The sequence below is a fragment of the Electrophorus electricus genome, chromosome 10 (assembly GCF_041902795.1).
Source record: "Electrophorus electricus isolate QZ-2024a chromosome 10, ASM4190279v1, whole genome shotgun sequence".
NCBI lineage: Eukaryota > Metazoa > Chordata > Actinopteri > Gymnotiformes > Gymnotidae > Electrophorus > Electrophorus electricus.
In genome coordinates, this window is record NC_137506.1 from 2,649,289 (window position 1) to 2,670,502 (window position 21,214).

The 21,214-nt window shown below is 42.2% G+C and overlaps 1 protein-coding gene across 2 annotated transcripts; it reads left to right on the forward strand.

The window, feature by feature from the left end:
* Positions 1-541: 541 nt before the first annotated feature.
* LOC145659365 (cytidine monophosphate-N-acetylneuraminic acid hydroxylase-like) lies at positions 542-20,991 on the forward strand. Of its 2 annotated transcripts, none has more exons than XM_081721440.1 (17): positions 542-1,316; positions 1,458-1,520; positions 1,825-1,993; positions 3,270-3,504; positions 4,687-4,778; positions 11,908-12,017; positions 12,418-12,608; positions 13,172-13,252; positions 13,337-13,403; positions 13,734-13,815; positions 15,159-15,296; positions 15,748-15,883; positions 16,777-16,920; positions 18,115-18,289; positions 19,205-19,321; positions 19,530-19,645; positions 20,193-20,991. In XM_081721440.1, exons 4-17 carry the CDS (start codon positions 3,305-3,307, stop codon positions 20,650-20,652), a joined length of 2,109 nt encoding a protein of 702 aa, XP_081577566.1. In that variant the 5' UTR covers positions 542-1,316; positions 1,458-1,520; positions 1,825-1,993; positions 3,270-3,304; the 3' UTR covers positions 20,653-20,991. The 2 variants fall into 2 exon arrangements, with proteins under 2 accessions (XP_081577566.1, XP_081577565.1); XM_081721439.1 differs by having other exon boundaries at positions 1,860-1,993.
* Positions 20,992-21,214: the final 223 nt, after the last annotated feature.

Consider the following 21,214-nt stretch of genomic DNA (forward strand, 5'->3'; position numbering starts at 1 on the left):
ACACACACACACACACACACACACACACTCACACACTCACACACATACACACACACATACACACACATACACACACACACACTCACACACACACATACACACACACAGACACACACACACACACACACACACTCACACACACACATACACACACACATAGACACACACACACACATACACACACATACACACACACACACACACACACACGAGTTTTCGCATGAAACTGTCTTGCTAACACATTCCCTGTTCGCCCATTTGGTTTGAATGGTGCTCATAAATGACCAGTTTTGCATTTCTACACACTGACATCGTAAACACACGGCTGGCCATTCACCCTGTGCTCCGCTGCAGGACTCATGTTCGTCTGGTGAGTATGCAGAGCGGGGTTTCCCACTCTCCACGGCAGGGGATGCTAGGGTTGGGTGTTGTGCACCCCACTGCCTCAATGGGAGTGTGTAACTACAATTTAAAGACTGAAGGTGCCTGATGTAACATGAATCCTGGAGGGGCTGAGGGCAGGGTTGTCTGAAGTTCTCTGTAAGGGGTATAGCACAGACCAGGAGCACAGACCTTCTGAGTTACCCATCAACTAAAATAATGTGCCTACTTAACCCAGGTTGCCTTAATTGACTTTATACTCCTCTTGAACTTTTAAAAAGTACTGAACTGTCACTCCTGAGTTCTGTGTGTGTGTGTGTGTGTGTGTGTGTGTGTGTGTGTGTGTGTGTGTGTGTGTGTGTGTGTGTGTTGCGGGTATGCCTGCACTCTCGTGTACTATGGCCTGACGATGAATGCGAGTGCGGAAAGGGGAAGTCGCTATCTTAGTGTAGCCATGTACGGTCTGGTGGAGCTGCCTGCCTACCCACTATGCATTTATGTCATCAACAAACCCTGGTGCATGTACATCCGCACATGCGCACACGCACACACACGCACACACACACATACACACACACACATACAGGGACTCGCACTAATGCACTTTCTGCAGCTGATTTGTCAACAAGTTCTGGTATTCACAACCCCTCACACTCTTGATGAACCCTTCTGTGGGTAAGGTCATTGAGTATAGAACACAGGTGTTGAAATCACTGTGGTGCAGGTACTAAAGGTCTTCTTCACCTTTACAGGTGACAAGTGTGATGTTATAATAACTGTCCAGTTAATGGGACCTCTGCTGTAGACCCCTTATTAAAATGAAATGTGAGTGCCCCCCCCCTTTCCCAGGTGCGGGAGACGGAGATCTTTGTCTGCGTTTCTCATCCTCGCAGGTCTCTTCTGTCTCTTCTCCATGGCTGTTCCTGTTCACTCTGGTGAGAGGATTTACTGTTTACACTTCATCTGACACTTTAAATGCAGCAGCAAACAATCAGCTTTGCTTTTATGTGCTTGGTGAAATGCATGTGACTCGCTGGCCAACTCTGGCCTCCTCTGGCCTCCTGTTGACTGAGAAGCACTCCCAGGAACAGCTTGACCTCGTCAGGGAGATCAAGGCTACTCAGCAAGCCTTGCTGGAGGTAATGTACAAGGCAGCATGGTTTAGGTTCTGGTCCTTTTGGAGTTCTTCACAAAAACAAACAAAAAAAAATGGGCAGTGGTTAAGCTCAGTGGTTAAGCTCAGTGGTTAAGCTCAGTGGGTGCTATGATGTTGTTACTAGCTTACTAGTAGTCATACGCAGTGAGAAATGATCTGTCTTGGTTTAATGGACATTTATATACACTTATATCATGATCTTTGTAATACTCAAGGATGCATCACAATCAACACCTTACAATCCTTTTACATCTAGTCAGCATATTATGGTCGTTTTACTCTCACAGCGTACACAACACAGGAAACCTCTTTACCCCGGTAGGGTGCGGCTAACGGAAAACGGAAGGAACAAACCCCTCCTCAAACCAGAGACCTCGACAGACCACAGACACTTTGTACCCTGGATTGGTTGCTGCTTGAATTAAATCAACAAGTTCTGTCATTTTTAATTTTAAGGTAAGTTAAGATTGTTGATTTTTAAATGTATATTCAGTTATTGGTAAATCCTGGTTTTCAGAGTACTGGCAGTAAAGGATTCTATCTTTCAATTAATTATTAGTTAGATATACACAATTAGTTACTGTCTTGTTTCATGAACTAATAATAGTTTTATTAGGGTTTGAATAGTTCAACAGTATTGTTGGGGTAATGTTAACTATAGATATTTAAGTCTGTTTGCGTGTGGGGGGGGGGCAGTATGGTTGTATTTATTTAAATGTATCCTTATTTACAGAAATGGATGCAAAGTGTGAGGGAAGGTTTAGTTGATGTGAAACCTATCAGTACAAAACATAGTTTCCGCTATATCAGATGGAAACACCCAAACTACAGAAACAAAGAAGGAGGTTTTTTTTATTTTATTGATGCTGCTTTTCAAGAGGGACTGTACAGACTCTGAAACATAAACAGTTTAAGCTTTTTTTTACAAATCTGATGTACACATACAATGAACACAAGAAAAATATGTACAAGATGTAGTTCAGTCTAAAACATGCGCTTTAAACAGACTCTTTTCTACCTCTCTCACTCATTTAGTACCGTCTGAACTGAACTTCATGTAGCGCCCCGACCTCTTAACTACTGCCTTCCTTTTAGCAAAAAAGAAATTGTGAGAACTCACATTTCAATCAAGGAAAAAAAAAAAAAAAAACCCACAGCTCTAGGCACACACAGTCACAGAGTGCGTCTCCTAAAATTAGATATACAAAAACATTCAAATCATATACGTCTACGAAGTGTGGGTCCACCTCGATGTCCTCTGGTTGGGGAAAGAAACAGGAAAATAGCAATATAAAGGGATATCATGAATAAACTCTGGGCAGTAGTTTATTCGTTTGTCCTACATTGCAGGCCTGAAGCGTTGCTTGCGTGCCTAGAGGCCAGAAAAAACTAAAATGGGCGCTTCACTCCTCATGGAGCAACACAAACAATTTGCTATAACTCACTCAATTCCGCTTGCAGAGGAGTGGGGAATCTTTTCTCAAAAACTGCAGCATTCAATTATAGTAGCCTATACAAACAACCAACCATTAAAAGGATAAATTTGTGCACTGAGCATTAATAGACTACATGTATGCATTGTGAATTAATTAGCTAATTCTGGCTTTCTTACTTTTGATAAAAACATTCACAAAAATTCATATATTTTGCTTTTTACAGTGACCAAGAGTGGTTCTGTAAATTTGGAAGGTTAGACAGGTTCAGCTAGTGGGATGGTTCTGTTTCTTTCTAGCTGCTGTTTCCTGGTCAGTTGCTGGGCGAGCAGGAATGTCTCACACCTCTCACACTGTACTGGAGCTGGATGCCACTGCAGTCCTGGGCCTTACTGAAGGAATCAACTTTAAGAAGAGTCCAGCTGGAAAGTGCTTCATGATCTACAAAGATAAGAACACCCTGAGAGCATGCAGGAACCAATGCAAACACCAAGGAGGAAAATTCATAAAAGACATTGAAGACATTGATGGGAGGTATGTGATGTGGGGGCTTGTTTTTCACTTATGTATCACACCTGATGGGACAACTGAATGGACAGCCATTGACATTCGGTATTTTCACAAATGTGCCTCCAATGACCACTTGTGATTTTGAGACTTAACACTAAACTATTGTTAGCTAGCTAGCAAGCTTTGAATAAGTGATTTTGTGTGCTTTCCCACCATCACAACAATTCTATCCTTTCTGACTTGACCCATAATACAGTTGGCAATGTGGGCCTTTGATGGTGTGCCAATTTGTATCCTGGACCACCTGAAAAGAACACCTTGCACCCTGTTTACATCTCTACTTAAATCTCATTTGTGACCGGCTCACTTGTTACTGGATTTTAGTGCCAGGGATGAACGGGAGCCAAAAGAAAATAACCACATCTAGTCTATGTTGGAAAACATGAAGGTGATGGCTTCGTCTGTCTAATTAAATGTTTTACGTTAAAACCAAGCCATCACATGGACAGTAAGGTTTGAGTCATGCAAAGATAACTAATTTCATACACAGAATTCTACAAAGAAACCTACTTCATACACAGAAAGCCACTTTCTCTCTGGGATTCAGGGAATATTTTTGAATTTATATAGGGAGGAGGGTCTAGGTTCGCCTTCAATCAAATAAGAAATTAATAGTTTTAAAGATCCCATTGTTGCTCGTGAGCTACCTAGGTGTCCTATATAGCTGTATACCTCCAAATTCTATTGAGATGACCCCCAGCCACACTCCACAGTGTAATTCCTGAATGCTTCTGACATAATTATTAATTATTCAACATTACCTTTTATCAGACAGAATTCTATATAACAATAGAATAGCAAGAGACGAGACAAAATGGTTATAACAAACCCTTTCTTAGCTTATTACTTTCTTAAACCTAAAATTCCCCACCCAACAAAATCCCACAAAGTCATACTAATTAAAACCAGAACCCCAAAAATTCTACAACACACTACTAAACTACAATGAATACAATGCAAGGATTTTTTCTTGTACCAAGTAACAAATAACTTTGCTAAAAATCCTTAGATATAAATGTATCGTCTTTTATTTAAACTTTTCCATGAAGTCCAACTGACACTACAGAGAAATAATATATTATTCTAGCAGGTAAACGAAGTATGCTTGTGTATGTGTTTTTTTGTGTGTGTGTGTTTTTAAACTAGGACAGTGCACTGCACTAATCACAACTGGAAACTTAATGTCGCCACCATGCAGTATGTGAACCCACCAGACAGTTTCCTACAGGAAGAACTTAGTAAGTTCTTAGTAAAAGCATCTATTCCTGTTGTTTCTCGATGGATTATATTCTTCTGCTGCTTCATATTTGTTTACATTTCTGTTTTGCTCTCTTTTCAAGTCTTCCTCACCCTTCAGTATGTCTTTTAAATCGCTCCACGTCTCATTCGGCTGCTCTGAGCTCTGTGGATCCACATGTACCTTCCTTTCTCACTGTCGCGGTTGTCATGGCGATGCCTGCAGTACGTTCTTTTGTTTTGGTTTCTGTTTTTAGTTTTGATTGTTGTTTTAGTTTCACCTGTGTCTGCTTTGTGTAATCTGCCGCAGGTGTTTCCCGATGCTGTTTTGTGTGCGTGTATTTCGGAGTTACGTTTGTCGGTTATTTTAGCGTCTTGTCGCTGTTCAAACGTTGTTCGTTTGCTCCTTATGTATCCGCACCACATCTATATTTTTTAGCTAGGTTCTTTGATATATATTTTGTAACTACTCGTTTCATGTTTGTCTTAGTTTGTTACGTTAACGTTCTTGTTGATTATTTCGTTGTGATTAGAGGGCTCCAAGCACTGACTCTCGCCTAGTCACTACGAAGCGTTTCATCTCTCCTGCACTTGGACCTGCACCGTTTTGTGTATTAATTCTGCTCTTGTGACTGGTTTTTGTAAGATGTAGGGAGGTGACTAACGTGGAATAGTAACACGGAGTGTTACTCGCCAGAGCTTTTTACCGAGACCTGGATAGTTATATCTGAGAATATGATTTCTACAGGATTCTTTTCACTTCTCCTTTTTTACTTTGGGTTTGTCATGGTTGTCTACCTACCTGCTTTCTGCTGGACTATGGAAAATTCCATAGCCTTTATTTTTATACCACTTGTTAATGCAAACCTGCTATTGATGCCAGACAAGGCTTTGCCCTGGGATCAGTCCCTGGTTCTCTCCTTTTCAGGATTTTACACTGTTACTCCTTCTCTCAACTACGATTTTTGCATACCCCTTGTTGAATTTGTTTGCCTGTGTTATTGCTCTACGGTTTATTGGACTTGGACTGTTTACCCTTATGATTGCGATTCCCCTGGACTGTATCACTCTGGTTCTGACCCTGGCTAGTTTAACCGCCACGGATACGGATTACAATAAAACTGCTGCCTTTTATCCGCAAGCATCTGACTGTGCTTTCAGCATTACAGAATAGTTCGCCTCTATGTAGTGTAGACGGTGGATTCGGAGGTTCTAATGGAGGCTGTTAACAGCCGAAGACAGGTCGTCAGTCAACACCAGCATGTCCTCGAAGGAGTCACACGGTCTCTGGATGTTCTTGCCAAACAACAAACTGACCAACAGGTCCAAATGGCTGAACTTGTACAGTGTCTAAGAGACCTTACTGCTCAACTACAGGCCATGACTACATCTCCCCAGCACAACTCCCTTCCCCTGCTGCTGCTACAGCAACCACTTCCAACGCTGCTTCTCCTGTTGTTCCAGTGAGTAGATCCGATAAGTATGACGACTCCCTGGACAAATGTAGGGTTTTTTTGTTACAGTGCACCCTATATTTTAATGGCATTCCCCCGTTCCGACCAAGCCAAGATATCTTTCCTTACTGCACGGCTAACGGACAAAGTGCTGGAGTGGGCTGCAGCTATCTGGGAAACGACTCAGACCCTGCCGTATAATGACTTCCTCGCCCAGTTTAAAGCAGTTTTTGATCATCCGCATGAGGGGAGAGGCTCACTAAACTCCGCCAGTGCAATCGTGCAGTTTCTGACTAAGCTTGGGGGTTTGGCACTATAGCCGCTGGTAGAAAGATGGAATGAAGCAGCTCTGCTGGTCGTGTTTTGTAATGGCCTAAACACTGAAGTACTTCATGAACTGGCTTGTCGTGATGATGAGCTGACTCTTGACCAACTTATTGTACTAGCCGTTCAGATGGATCGTTGTATTCAAGAACGGAGACCGCACCGAACCAATCATATTCACGTCAATCACCCCACTCCAGGAATTAGATCAGTAGAATTTAGAAGAGAAACTCCGGCCGAGCCCATGCAATGTGATTCCACTCGTTTGTCCGCAGAGGAGAGAAGACGTCGCCTCCAGTAGGGTCTGTGCCTTTACTGTGGTGCTGCAGGACATGTTTCGAGGGAGTGCAGTCCGAGACCTAACCGGTTCGTTTCCTCAGCCCATAGGAGAGGTCAGGAGACCAATCCACTCGCCCAAGTAAGAGCCCTTCCCGTTAAAAGGATGGTGGCTAAATCCTTCAATGTACCTGTCTGTTTGTTCACACTCCTCATCTACCTGGTTTAAAGCATTAATAGATTCAGGAGCAGAGGGCAATTTCATTCATGACAATCTGGTTTGGGATTTGGACATTCCAGTGGAGCCTCTACCAAAGTCCCTTCACCTGGACACTGTAGACGGGTCCCCATTAGGGGCTGGTTCCATCGCCTTCCGCACCACAACCGTCAAACTCTCCACCAGTGCACTTCACACATCCTTTTTTGTTATAGAAGCTTCAGCCTTCCTCATTATACTAGGCCTCCCATGGTTGGCACAACATAATTCTAGTATCTCGTGGTCACAGTAAGAGATCATTCGGTGGTCTTACTGAATGATCAGTAGGAGATCATTCGCCTGCCCAAAGAACTGCCTGACCCTTCCCACCGTCACTCTGTGTTCCACTACCCTTAAAAGCCCTGTTGATTCCCGCACCTTTTCCATTCCCTTTGAATATCAGGATCTTGCTGAGGTTTTCAGCAAACAAAAAGCCACCATTTTGCCACCTCATCGTACCTATGATTGCTCCATAGAACTCTTAGAAGGAGCCACATTACCTAAAGCCTGCATATATCCCCTGTCTCACGAGGAGGAGAGAGCCATGGAGACATACATCAAAGAAAAAAATAGAGGCTATCCGCAACTGGCCTGTTCCCACCACTATCAGGAAACTTCAGAGCTTCCTCGGCTTCGGAAACTTTTATAGACGTTTTATTAGGCATTTCAGTGATGTAGCAGCTCCTCTCATAGCCCTCCTTAAGGGAGCCTCAACTAAGCTACCCACAAGTGCCTGACTGTGCTTTCAGCATTACAGACACAGGGAATCTGTTGATACTCGGATCTATGTAAGGAGCAAAGCTACTGGCTACCCTGCTAGCTCCTGCCCTAATATCCTGCATTTGAGACAATCAGATACTGGATGCATAAAAAATGTATGAATTCTGGCTCTAATGAAATAGAATTATTACTCACTAGGACAAAGTCTGCAATATATATAAAATTACTGATGTCAGGAATGTCATTATTATATTAGTAGTAGGAGGACGCTTCTTTAAGGTACCTTCGCTAGAAGAACCACCCCAATCCTTCCCTGAACCGCTCCAAGGTGTCAGAAAAGGACAGCCTTTTGACACCCCCTCGTGCCAGATTACCCCTCCGCACTCAGAACCAGTGACCGCTGCCTGGCCACCTTTTTACTACATTATAATTTACGAAGGCATGAATTAATTTTTTTCCTATTTCCTAAGTAAGGCACAAGCTCATCCACCGTTTGGTAAGTCGAACCACGCCGCCATCTTCCTCCTACCAAAATATAAACAAAGGCTGAAACGGGAATCTCCGGTTCAGCGGGAGGTCGCGCGCTGGACAGACCAATTGGTGGCCGCTCTGCAGGACGCTCTGGATGACGCGGACTGGGACATGTTCTGGCGCAGCACTGATGATGTCAGCGAGTTTACGGAGGCAGTAGTGGAGTTTATTGGGAAACTGGTGGATGACACGTTTCCAAGAATCACCATCAAGAAGTTTCCCAACCAGAAGCCCTGGGTGGACAGAACCATCCGCGAGGCTCTGAAGTCTCGCACTGCTGCCTACAACGCGGGGATCATCAGCAGGAACATGGACGAGTACAAGTCTGCAGCATACGGAGTGCGCAGGGCGGTGAGGGAGGCGAAGCGGCGCTACGGGAAGAAACTAGAGACACAGTTCCAGCAGAGTGGCTCTAGATCCCTGTGGCCGGGACTACGGACGATCACGGACTACAGGAGCCCACCCTCCGGACTGATGAGTGCGGATGAGTCTCTGGCGAACGAGCTGAATACATTCTTTGCTCGCTTCGAGGCCAATGCTAGCAGCGCTAATGCTAACAGCGCTAGTGCTAATGGTACTATCGGCGCAGCCAATGGCGCATGCGCAGGGCCCACCAAAGAACAGCGCCCTCTCATCATCACGGAGAGTGACGTGAGGAGAGTGTTTAAAAGGGTGAACACCAGGAAGGCGGTGGGACCAGACGGTATCTGCGGGAGGGTCCTCAAAGCCTGCGCAGATCAGCTAGCCCTGGTTTTCACCGACATCTTCAATCTCTCCCTGACGCTTGGTATCGTCCCGTCTAGCTTCAAGCGATCCACCATCGTCCCCAGCCCTAAGAAACTTCGACCCTCTGAACTCAGTGACTACCGCCCTGTTGCCCTCACATCGTGATGAAGTGCTTTGAAAAGCTAGTCAGAGACTTCATCACATCTTCACTGCAAGCCTCCATGGACCCACTGCAGTTTGCATACTGCCACAACCGCTCCACTGATGACGCAATTGCACATCTGCTCCACACTACACTGACTCACCTGGACGAAGGGAGGGGAAATTATGTTAAAATGTTGACTACAGTTCAGCATTTAACACTATCATCACCTCCCTACTCACTACTAAGTTGGAGGATCTAGGACTGCATACATCCCTGTGCGACTGGATCTCCAACTTCCTAACAGACAGACCACAATCAGTACGGGTGGGCAACTGTGCCTCATCCACCCTCACCCTCAGCACTGGAGCTCCTCAGGGTTGTGTCCTAAGCCCCCTGCTCTACTCACTGCACACCTACGACTGCACAGCCACTTCCAGCTCCACCATCATTGTCAAGTTTGCTGACGACACTGTTGTCATGGGCCTGATCTCAGACAATGACGAGAGGGCCTACCTGGAGGAGATTAAACACCTGGAAAACTGGTGCCAGGAAAATAATCTCCTCCTAAACGTCAGTAAAACAAAGGAGCTGATCGTGGATTGCAGCAAGAAGCAGGAGCGGCACTACCAACCTGTGAGGATCAGTGGAACCACGGTGGAGAGAGTAGATAGTTTCAGGTACCTTGGTGTTCACATCTCGCAGGACCTGTCCTGGTCCCGCCATACCAACTCCCCGGCAAAGAAGGCTCGTCAGCGTCTTTACCACCTCAGATACCTAAGAGACTTCAGACTGCCCTCCAAGGTACTGCGGAACTTCTACACCTGCACTATCGAGAGCATCCTCACGGGGAACATCACAATCTGTTTTGGGAATAGCACCAAGCAGGACAGACAAGCACTCCAAAGGGTAGTGTGTTCAGCAGAGCGCATCACTCACACGGAACTTCCTGACCTGCAGACCATCTACTACAAGCGGTGCCAGACCAAGGCCAGGAGGATTGTGAAGGACCCCACCCATCCCAACAATAGGCTCTTCTCTCTGTTGAGGTCAGGGAGGTGCTTTCGCTCCCTGAAAACCAAGACAGAGACTGAAGAGGAGCTTCTTCCCACAGGCCATTCGGGCCCTGAATCAGGGAAACTGATAAACTGTGGGGACCACCACCACCATGTAACATAACTGTATATGTGTGTGTGTGTATATATGTGTATATATATATATATTATGTATGTGTGTGTGTGTAATATGTATATTTGTATGCATATATTCAATTACCATTTAACATAAAAACATATAAACTGTAAATGTCATTTTACAAAATGGATCTGTACATTCTGTACATTGTGTACACGAATATATATATATATATATATATATATATATATATATATATATATATATATATATATATATATATAGAGAGAGAGAGAGAGAGAGAGAGAGAGAGAGAGAGAGAGAGAGAGAGAGAGAGAGAGAGAGAGATACACACAACCTTGTACATTGTGTATATAAACATAATATACATATATTGTACATACATTGTTAATATATTTTTGTACATCTATGCACCCCTGTGTTCTTTTTCCTCAGTTTGGACAGAGCACTCTCAACCATTTCACTGCGAGTTATACTGTGTATGACTATGTATGTGACAAATAAACCAAACTTAAAACTTGTTTTATTGTTTAGGCTTCATTTTACCGGTTTTGTTGTTCACTTGGTTGAGATGGGCATTGTGAGTTATTTTTACTTGTCATTAAGAATATTGTGTGTGTGGGGGTTTGTTTTTGTTTTGTTTTTTCTTCCTTGTTTTGTTTAATTGAGTCACCCTCTGTATATTGTATGTTAATAAAGCCTCATTCTGAAACGGGTGATTCTAGACCCTTTTTAGCTGTGCTTCTGGTCTCATACCTCGTAAAAACTGAATTTTCACGTTCTATATTTTTTCCAAAGTAAGTAATTTTCTCGCAGTTTGTGGTCTTCACTCTGGTTTTCCTGAAGTGCTCCTGCAAACTGTCTTTCTGGTCCACAGTTCCGACCACAAAGATTTCCTCTTCACCTTAAAGCCGTGGTCACACTAGACTTTTGTCAGCGAAATTTCACATCAATATCAAGGGAACTCGTGCTGTGGAGCATTTCACCCGCTGCTGATACGCGAGTTCTTTGACACCAAGATTCCACTTCAGCTTTTCGTAGCATTAATCAGCTTTATACCATTTGTGTCCTGACAAACTGTGAAAATGGCCCTCTTGTAAAGGCTTGGGCAAAGAAGCCTGACCAGCACTTGTATATTGAATTTACATTTAGTAAACTGCCAAATGCTTTTATTCATAGCAACATCCTTTACAGGGCTTTTTGAAGAAGGAAACGGTGTTAGACTCCCACCACCAACACCCTCAAAAGCCCAACAAATGATGTATCTTATCTTAAAAATCTTCTAAATAGCAATTATGTGTATATACTGTTCCAAGTTACTAAATATTGTTTATTACTCATTGGGACAAAGTCTGCAATATAGAAAATTACTGATGTCAGGAATGTCCTTATTATATTAGTAGTAATAGTAGTAGGAGGACTAGCAGCAATATTAATATATTTTTACACTATCCACTGCACATAAACATATCCTAGAGAAGTATTAACATTAAAATATTTCAAATAACACTGTTACTTCAGTCTGTCATGTATGTGTATGCATGCAGAGGTCGTAAAGTCTGAAGATAGAGGGTTGAAGCTGGTGGAGCTGGTCCCTCCTGAACCCTGGACTGTAGATTCCAGACCAGCACAACAACTGCAACCGGGAGAGGTCACGGTATGATGCACAAACACAGAACAGTTTCCATATAGAACCACATAGAAAATTAACAAATTATGTAATAGGATCTGGATATACTCATACTGGTATCAGAAAAAAAACCTACATCTCAACCTCAGTGAGACTGTTGACAACTTTCTTGTGTTTCTTTGATTTAATTATAACTAATAGAGAATAACGTTAATCATAGTATTTCATGAATTATAACTAATCAGATGTGGAAAGGCCACACGCTTATTTAATGGTAATATTTAAGCTTCAGTGTTATGTAGTCAGTAAGTGACTGTTGTTCCACACCATCTGATATTTGAAGCTAAATGTTTTCTGTTTGCTTCTGAAGCAAGGCCCAACTGAATAACAAAACAAACCACCATATCTTTTCATGCTGTGCGTAAAGCTGACCTACATAACCCACGCATGCATGGAACTAAAGGCTGGAGACAAGAGGATGATGTTTGACCCATGGCTGACCGGTCCTGCCTTTGCCAGGGGCTGGTGGCTTCTGCACGAGCCACCCCCAGACGCCATGGACAGGCTCAGACAAGCAGACCTCGTTTACATCAGCCACACACACTCGGACCACCTAAGGTGGGTCATCTTCATAGTGTTCTGAAAACTTGAAATGTAAGACAAACAATGGCACAGTCACGGTAGTAACACATTAGTAACAGAGCAAGGGGGGTGTCAATAACCAGGTGATGGTGTTGAAAATTGTAGCACCATTTTGAACATGTAATGTAAAATCACACCCGAGTCTAGAAATACTCTTGAAACACATTTAGAAAAAAGCCTTTGTTTTCAAGTATTTTCATACAAGCTATAAAACTACCCAGTAATTTAATTCAATGTATGCCCACATTTGAACAAGTCAATGAGATACCATGCTAATGGAGTTATGATGAAAAAAGAGAAATTCATGTGAAATTACACTAATACTATGTCATACAAGAATACAAACAAGACCATTTTAAAAGTAATATCGGTACTGCTGATCATATAATTATTCATAATTGTCTCACAACCTTGTTAATTGCATTCTTACAAATCTTACATCATGAGAGCTTTTGAAGGAAAACTGTTACGAAATCCAGATACTGGGGTCTTCTGCTGGTTTTGCTCGAACCTTTTTTACACACACTCGAATTTCTCAGTTATCCATCCTTGAAGCTCCTTGCCCAGCAACGGCCAGACATACCCATATACGTGGGAGACACTTCACGGCCAGTGTTCTGGTAAGGCTTAATTCCCACCATTCTATTCGGTAGAAGCTGACAGTCGAGTCAAGGCATCTAGATATGTTTGTGTTGGTGCCACAGGTATCTGGGTAGAAGCGGAGTGAACCTAACTAACATCTCTGTGGTCCCCTTCGGAGTCTGGCACAATGTAAGAATCCTCTTCTGTTCTCCATTGTGACTCACGCTACCGAAAATGTAAACAACGGTTTCAAACAATATCTTAATAGAGCATCAAAAACATAAATACCTTTGTCACCTTTGATGGTGCGCTATCTTTGTGACTAATCTGAAGCACTGTGAGTGCAGTAATTTCTGTTTGTTCCTGACTTGATCTCACCTTCTCCTAAACCGTCTGACGTACAGATATTCCAACCCTGTCAGTGGCAGCTTCAGGCTTGCTTTTTAGCAGGGTGACACCAGTGTTGATGTGCAAACATTCATTCCAAGTGTCTGTTCTGTCCCCTTATGTTTCCTTAAGGTTGACAAAAACCTGAGGTTTATGATTTTGATGGATGGAGTTCACCCAGAGATAGACACCTGCTTAATAGTTGATTATAAAGGTAATATTGTTGCTGTACTTTAGCCTATGCTACTCAACAGTTTTGTTGCTCAAAGACACTACAAAGTTCATTTAATACCTGAAATCATTAAAGGGGCAAATAATGTGTATACCTAGTTATGAAATATATTAACTGATGCAGTGGATAATTAGTACCAAATAAATTTAGGTGTGTGTGTGTGTGTGTGTGTGTGTGTGTGTGTGTGTGTGTGTGTGTGTGTGTGTGTGTATGTGTGTGTGTGTGTCTGTATGTGTGTGTGTGTGTGTGTGCGTGTGTGTGTGTGTGTGTGTATGTGTGTGTGTTTAACATTTAAAAAAATGCTAATTCTGCTTTTTTAAAGATGATTTTAGTTACTTTATGTAATAACTTTGAGTATGCAACATCCCTGGTGTTCATAACTCCCCATAATCTCTGATATTAGGTTTCACCACTGTGACATTTCTGGTAAAAGTTATTTTTTTCACAAGTTGCGGAAGATATGAACTTCCTTCCTATAGTACGGACCAATGAAAGAAAACATCACAGTTTACTGGTTTCAGTGATTTGAGAAGTTCAAAAAACCGAAACACTGTTGTTCTACTGTAAAACTCAAAATATTACTTTGAGTTAGAGCTGTTTCTGATATATATAATCTCTTTGCTGTCCTTCAAACATCTCTCCACCACACTGCTGCTGAGAGTGACTCAGACAACAAAATGTATTGTTATATGTCTTTGTAGAACAATAGTGGCTAGTGGATCTATGTAATGTGTAGTGAGGAGAGGAGGAGACTAGCTACAGGGCAGCTGGAGGCAAAGCCGCATCGCTCACGCTCATTGTACATAAACTCCATATCATGCTGTGATGGAAAATATTATTCGATCATGTATTCTCGTGTGATTCATATGTAATGATTCATATATACTCATGTTAATCCTTTCATTATATAATCTTATATGAATAGTTTAGTCTGCACACTCTGTCTCTGTATGTTGTGTGAACAAAACGACTGTTAGAATGTTGCTTCGTGACCTGCATGTGTCGTAAAAGAGGAATTAGGCTTATCTTGCAAACTGTGTCCGTTCTGGTGAGTGTTCTGGTACGTGCAAGAATGTTCATTGCGATAAGGAGCAGAGAATGGGTAAACAGGATGACGGAGCACCCCTCCCTGGGGGTGAAGTTTAGATATAAGGAGCAGAGTCAGTCTACCCCTTTAGAGCTTTTGCTGTAGGCATTATCTCTCATGTAGCTACATCTTTTCTTTTTTCTTTAATAAATTACTCTTTTAATTACGTCTGACTTGCTGTTTATTCAAATTTCCACCACACATGCATTTGTGAAATGAATCTGCTGAATGCCCCCAGGACACCTAATCCTGAACACAGTGGACTGCAGACGTCCAAATAATGGCTGCCTTCCACATGGTGTGGACGTGATGATGAGCGACTTTGCTGGAGGAGCGTCAGGATTTCCCATGACCTTTCACAAAGGCAAATACACTGGTGAGTTATGAGTCAAATACTGTCGCGGCACGGCCCCTCTTCCTAAGTGTCTCCCCGTGTGTTTGTGTGGGTGTGTGTATGTTCGTCCATGTGGCCACACCCCACACATATCACACCTGTTTGTAATTGCTTGTCATTTACGTATGTATATAAACCCCTATGGCACTGTTGTCTGTGTTTGATGTTACGATAGCTTCATTGCTGCATCGTATTTGGTTTCTGTGTGAATAAATGTATGCGTTTGTTTAACATAACTCGTCCACGCATCCTGCTTAGCCTCCTTACGTTACAAATACACTGGTGAGTTATGAGGCAAACCGTGGTAAGTGCTTAGTGGTCATAGGGTTCAAGAAAAGGTCAAATATGACCGACTACAATGTTACTTAAAGACAAGAATCTAGAAATATAATGACAGAAAAAATAAATAAAAATCCCCACACACTTCCTGCAGAGAGCTGGAAGCGCGACTTTATCAGCAGAGAGAGGAAGGAACTTCTGCACTATACGGCCAACCTGGTGGCGACACTGCAGCCCAAAGTCTACTGCCCATTTGCGGGCTACTTTACCGAGGCTCACCCATCCGACAGGTAGCGAAACAGCTACGTTTTCATCGAATCTTTATTAAACTGCAAGCGATAAAATGAAAATTCCCGAAAATACTTTTTTTTCTGCTCAGCTTGTGTCCGTCAAACTGACTTTTAGCGAAACAATATCTGCGTGGTAACGTAATTTTTTGCTAAGTTTGTGTAAGTTTTGGTTTGCCCACAAAAAAAGTTGGGGTTGATCTCCCCATCTTTCATTTCATGTTTGTCATAAATTGTGTACATTTGGCTTTCTTAACCTTCTCGTAACAATTAAGGGTCACTGGCCAATTATTATACCATTGATCTAATCTTATGTGCCGTTTATTAGCATAATCTGCAATTTCCTTTGGGATCAGTAAAGTGTTATTAGGCTATTTGTATCCAAATGAGACTGCGGTGAAAGCTATTTACGGCTGAAAATTCACAAACTGATATTCAAGAACTGATAACTACTGGGGGAGGATACATGAATCAAAATGTGTTTGTTCTTTAACCGAGCATTGTTTCTATACAGTGTCTCGCAGGATGTGGCGGCCTTTCTTTAGTGTAACGAGACCGAAAAACACTCTCATTCAATCCGCGAGTCCCCCCATCAGCTGTGTGTGTGTGTGTTTTCGAGCTCATGAGAGGGAAAACTTGCAAATGGCAATTCATTTTTCAATTCATTTTTTGCGAAATTTCAGGTATTGACATACTTTTACCGCTAAAGTTGGAAACAGTGTATTTTTTCCGTCTATCACATATATATAAAATCATCGAACATTCTTGAGCACTAAAGCAATTTTTGCAAAAGATTACTTGCTTATAAACGTAACTAATATAACTGTCGTTGCCAGGCAGAGACTGTAAAGTACCCAGTACATTCTATATTTAACAGACCCCTCTATATCCAACAGGTACATAAAAAACATTAATACTAAGAACAACCCAGCAGACCTGAATGAAAAGATCAAGAATCTTTGTCCCCATATCACCACATGGACACCTTTGCCTGGATCTGTGCTTGACCTGGCCCTTGCTCTAACAAACCAAGACGGCAGGTGTGTACGTGCGCGTGTATGTATACTGCAATTCACTATTGTGTACCATAAACAAAAGTGAAGTATTTTTGCTATTTCATTGGGCTGCGTAACGTTTGGGAGGGAGAGCGAACACACTTGCAAAGTGACGACGCCTCAGACGTGAGAAGGAACTGAATCACAAACTGGGGAAGCCATAATGAGAACAGAGACAGATAGGATAGAATAAATGAATAATAAGTTTAATAACAGAAACAGACTAACCAGGGAAAGAACACAGTACAGAACGAAGGAACAAACAGAAGAATAACAGGCTAACAGGGTGAGGGCAAGAACTAGGCAACAAAGGAAATAAACACTAAGGAAAGACAGAGAACAACGACGAGGCGTAAAACTAAGACAAGCGGGGAACACACTGAACTGGGCTACTTAAACTAGACAAACAATAAACAAGACACACACAGGAAACAGATCTACAATAGCGAACACGAAAAAAGGAGAGGAACATAGACAGGAATGCAGAGAAAAAGTATAACAGACGAGAGAACACCTGATGAGGATCGAGAACAGGGAAAGCAGCGTAGACAGAGCGGGTAACGCAGAGAGCTCCATGGGGATATACAATGACCAGCAAACACGGGACGAAGAAGCAAGGTTTCAACAGAAACACTAACGAAGGACCAACGAGGAACAGCTGGAGCTAAAGGGGAGGAGACAGGAAACCATAGAAACAGATGATGGTGGGAAAACACGGACGTGGATAGGTAGCCAGGGAAATGGGGGAGCGTGACAGGATGTAAATGTAACATTTATTACATAATTGTGCTATCGTGTTAACAGACACATAGCAGTTTGGCAGTTAATTGGCACACAGTTTGTATAAACCAATGACTTTTCCATCCCATTTTGTAGTATAACAAAGCTGTGAATGATGTTGCAAAGATGAAAGTATAAACAAAATTGCTATTTGGAGCACACCAAGCTTCACAATATCTAATTTTAGTCCTTTATTCAATAGCAACATTACCTTATCAGTGTCATTGTATAAATGATTGAATTTGTTTTTGTTGGTTTGTTTTTTAATATTGATGAAAATTAACTTAATATGGAACAATTATGCAAATTTTACACAATATTGTAATGTCAGATATGATACCAACTGAGAGAAATGAATTTTTCTGTATTTGTTTCCTCTAACCCTGCAAATACATCTAGAGACTGCATTACCCAGCCACCGAGTGGCACAAAGATCTTTAAGGACAGCTGGGACTTTGACTTGTATGTGGACGAACTAAACGCTGCCATCTCATCCAAAATCTTTGAACACAAAAGCTGGATCCAGTTTTATTACAACTGGGCAGGATTCCAAAACTACAACCTGGTCATTCGGGTAACTAAAATTTACAGCACTTTTTAAATGTGGAACTGCTCTGATGGTCCTGCTACCTCATTCTACTGAAGGAAAAACTAGTGTTCATCTTAGAGTGCTCCTGGTCAGTGATTCTATTCAATCTAGCAACCATTGTGCTACACTCCCTCTGTTTGCACAGAGACTCTTATTTTAAAATCTAGCCAAACCTGTCTCTTGTTTGCCCTTAATGTCACAGGGCAAAGGAAAATATATCCTGAGACCTAAAGGCCACTACCCTGAACAAACAGCTGTACACAGTTTTACACAAAGGGGAGGCGGCCTACACGGTGTCCTCAACAGACACTATGACTCAGGGACTGGTTAAGAGCACAGACGCTAATGCAGTGTGTGTGTGTGTGTGTGTGTGTGTGTGTGTGTGTGTGACATCAACTTTACAGTGACATATTTCTTCTGTACTGTGTTTAGGAGCCATTTGTAGTATCTTATTTATTTATACCAGGCAATAAATATAACATGGGAAAAACTCTGGGAATTCTATGAGACAAAATTCAGTAACAGACTTTGACAGCTTCAGATTCAGCCAAATGTATATGTTGCCCAGGCATATCTAAACATTTTCCTCAGACTGGTTGCCATGTTCTTTTAACTCCTGCTGCAGGCTTAGGTATTGGTGCGTTGTTCACAGACTAGATGGATTGTCTTGAGGCCTCTGTCTTTGCAATCCTGGACCTAGTCAGTTGCAGTAGCTGCTGACTGGGCCTTAAAACGGGATAGACTGGTCACTATACATCATTTAATGAGAGCTACTGCAGAAGGTTCAAAGCTGAAGCAAGCTGGCCTCTTTGGGCCAAACTTCAAATAGGTTTTTTGTTTTTTTATTTCCTGTATAGTTTTCTCTATAAGATGTAAAATAAGTAAATACCTTCCCAACAGGTCACTGAGACAGATGACGATTTCCAGCCGCGGGATGATGGCTATGACTACCTGGTCGACTTTCTGGACCTTTCCTTCCCATCTGTAAGGCCACAGAGAGAGCACTTCTATGTGGAGGTAACCATGGAAACATCAGAGCCTTACACTTTTGCAACATATCTTAACCATGGAAACTATGAATAATATGGCTAACACTGGGTATGTATACATTAAGTGGTTGGAGCATGTGATAAATTATATTTTTACTATACACTGTCTAATCTGGTAATGTTACTCATCTTATTTTTATATAATTGTGTGTGTGCGCACATGCGCATGTATTTAGATTCAAAACAGAATTGGGGTGATGAGACACGTGGTTGTGAATGGCTTGCTGTGGGACGACCTGTATATCGGCTTTAATAACAGGATCAGCCGTGAGCCAGACATCTACCATCACAAGTAAGGCATTTGGGCACACACAAACACACTCATACACAACCCAGCCTTCTTCATCAATCAGCCAACTGCACCCAAACCAAGTTCAGTGATTTACTGTCTAGGCAGGCACACCTCGCCGGGCGAACCAAGTCTGTTCCTTATCTGAGTTTGCAGTGTCAGTTGTCAGAATCTGCCAACACTGTCAGAGAGGGAGAAAGACAAAGAAAAGACACTTAAAAATAAAGCTTTTCAATTAAAAATTTGGGATGCAAAATTGTACTGTTTGCATATTATGTGATCTGATTGTGGATATCATGGATTGGATCAAATTCTCTGTGCCATCCAGCAAAGGAGAATGTGATTGCTTCTGTTTGTCTGCAGTAGCAGTTTCCAAACACACCTCACTGGCTGAAAACATCAGATTTGAGTCCTTAGTATGGAAACATGAATTCATACCCACTGAAATTCTGTACACACACCACCTCCTACCCATGTTTGCAACTATTCAGCTCTCCAGCCATAGATTATGCTGTAATATTAAATCATGTGATGTGCTTTTGATCACCAGGTTCTGGAATCATTTCCAGTCTGAGTTGCCCCTATCAGCACCTGACTGGGACTCCTTCCTGAAAAGTTGGGAAAAACCCAACCCTACCCCTACCTCTACCCCTAACCCTGCCTCTACCCCGACCCCTAACCAAACCCCAACCCTAATCCTAACCCTAATCCTAACCCTAACCCTAACCCTAACCCCAACCCTAACCCCAACCCTAATCCTAATCCTAATCCTAACCCTAACCCTAACCCTAACCCCAACCCTAACCCTAACCCTAACCCTAACCCTAACCTCTAACCCTAACCTAACCCCTAACCCTACCTCTACCCCTACCCCTACCCCTAACCAAACCCTAACCCCAACCCCTAACTCTACCCCTACCCCTAACCAAACCCTACCCCAACCCCAAAACAAAAAATGTCTGAAAAACAAAAATCTTTCTGGAGCTGTTCAAGTCCCTCTTTTTCAGTGATGGACTGAGCACTACATCCGCCATTCTCTGGGTTTCCAGTTCTTTAATTTGGGGTCTATTTATAGGTACGATATATCACTAATTGTTTGAGTCACTTTTACAGCATTTAACTGACACTTTTATCCAAAGCAACTTATAATTATGACTGAGTACAACCTGAGTAATTGAGGGTTAAGGGTCTTGCTCAGGGGCCCACCAGTGGCAACTTGGTAGTGATGGGGCTTGAACCAGCATTCTTCCAATTACAAGTCAAGTACCTTAACCACTGAGCTACCACTAATTGATTCACTAAAGGATTGTGTGTGCATGTCTTTGTGTAATAAATATCTTTATTCTCCATGTGTGCATTAATAATCATTTGTCTGTGGTCATTGCTGTGATCTGTGGTATAGCTTTTTATTTTTATTTTTTTTGCAACAGCTTTAGACATGACTCAGGCAATTAAATAATAATAATAATAATAATAATAATAATAATTTTCTAATGTTTAAAGATTCTACTGCACCAGTTTTCATAAATCTATATTGAAGTCCTTGTATTTGTAATGATGTTTACATGTCCA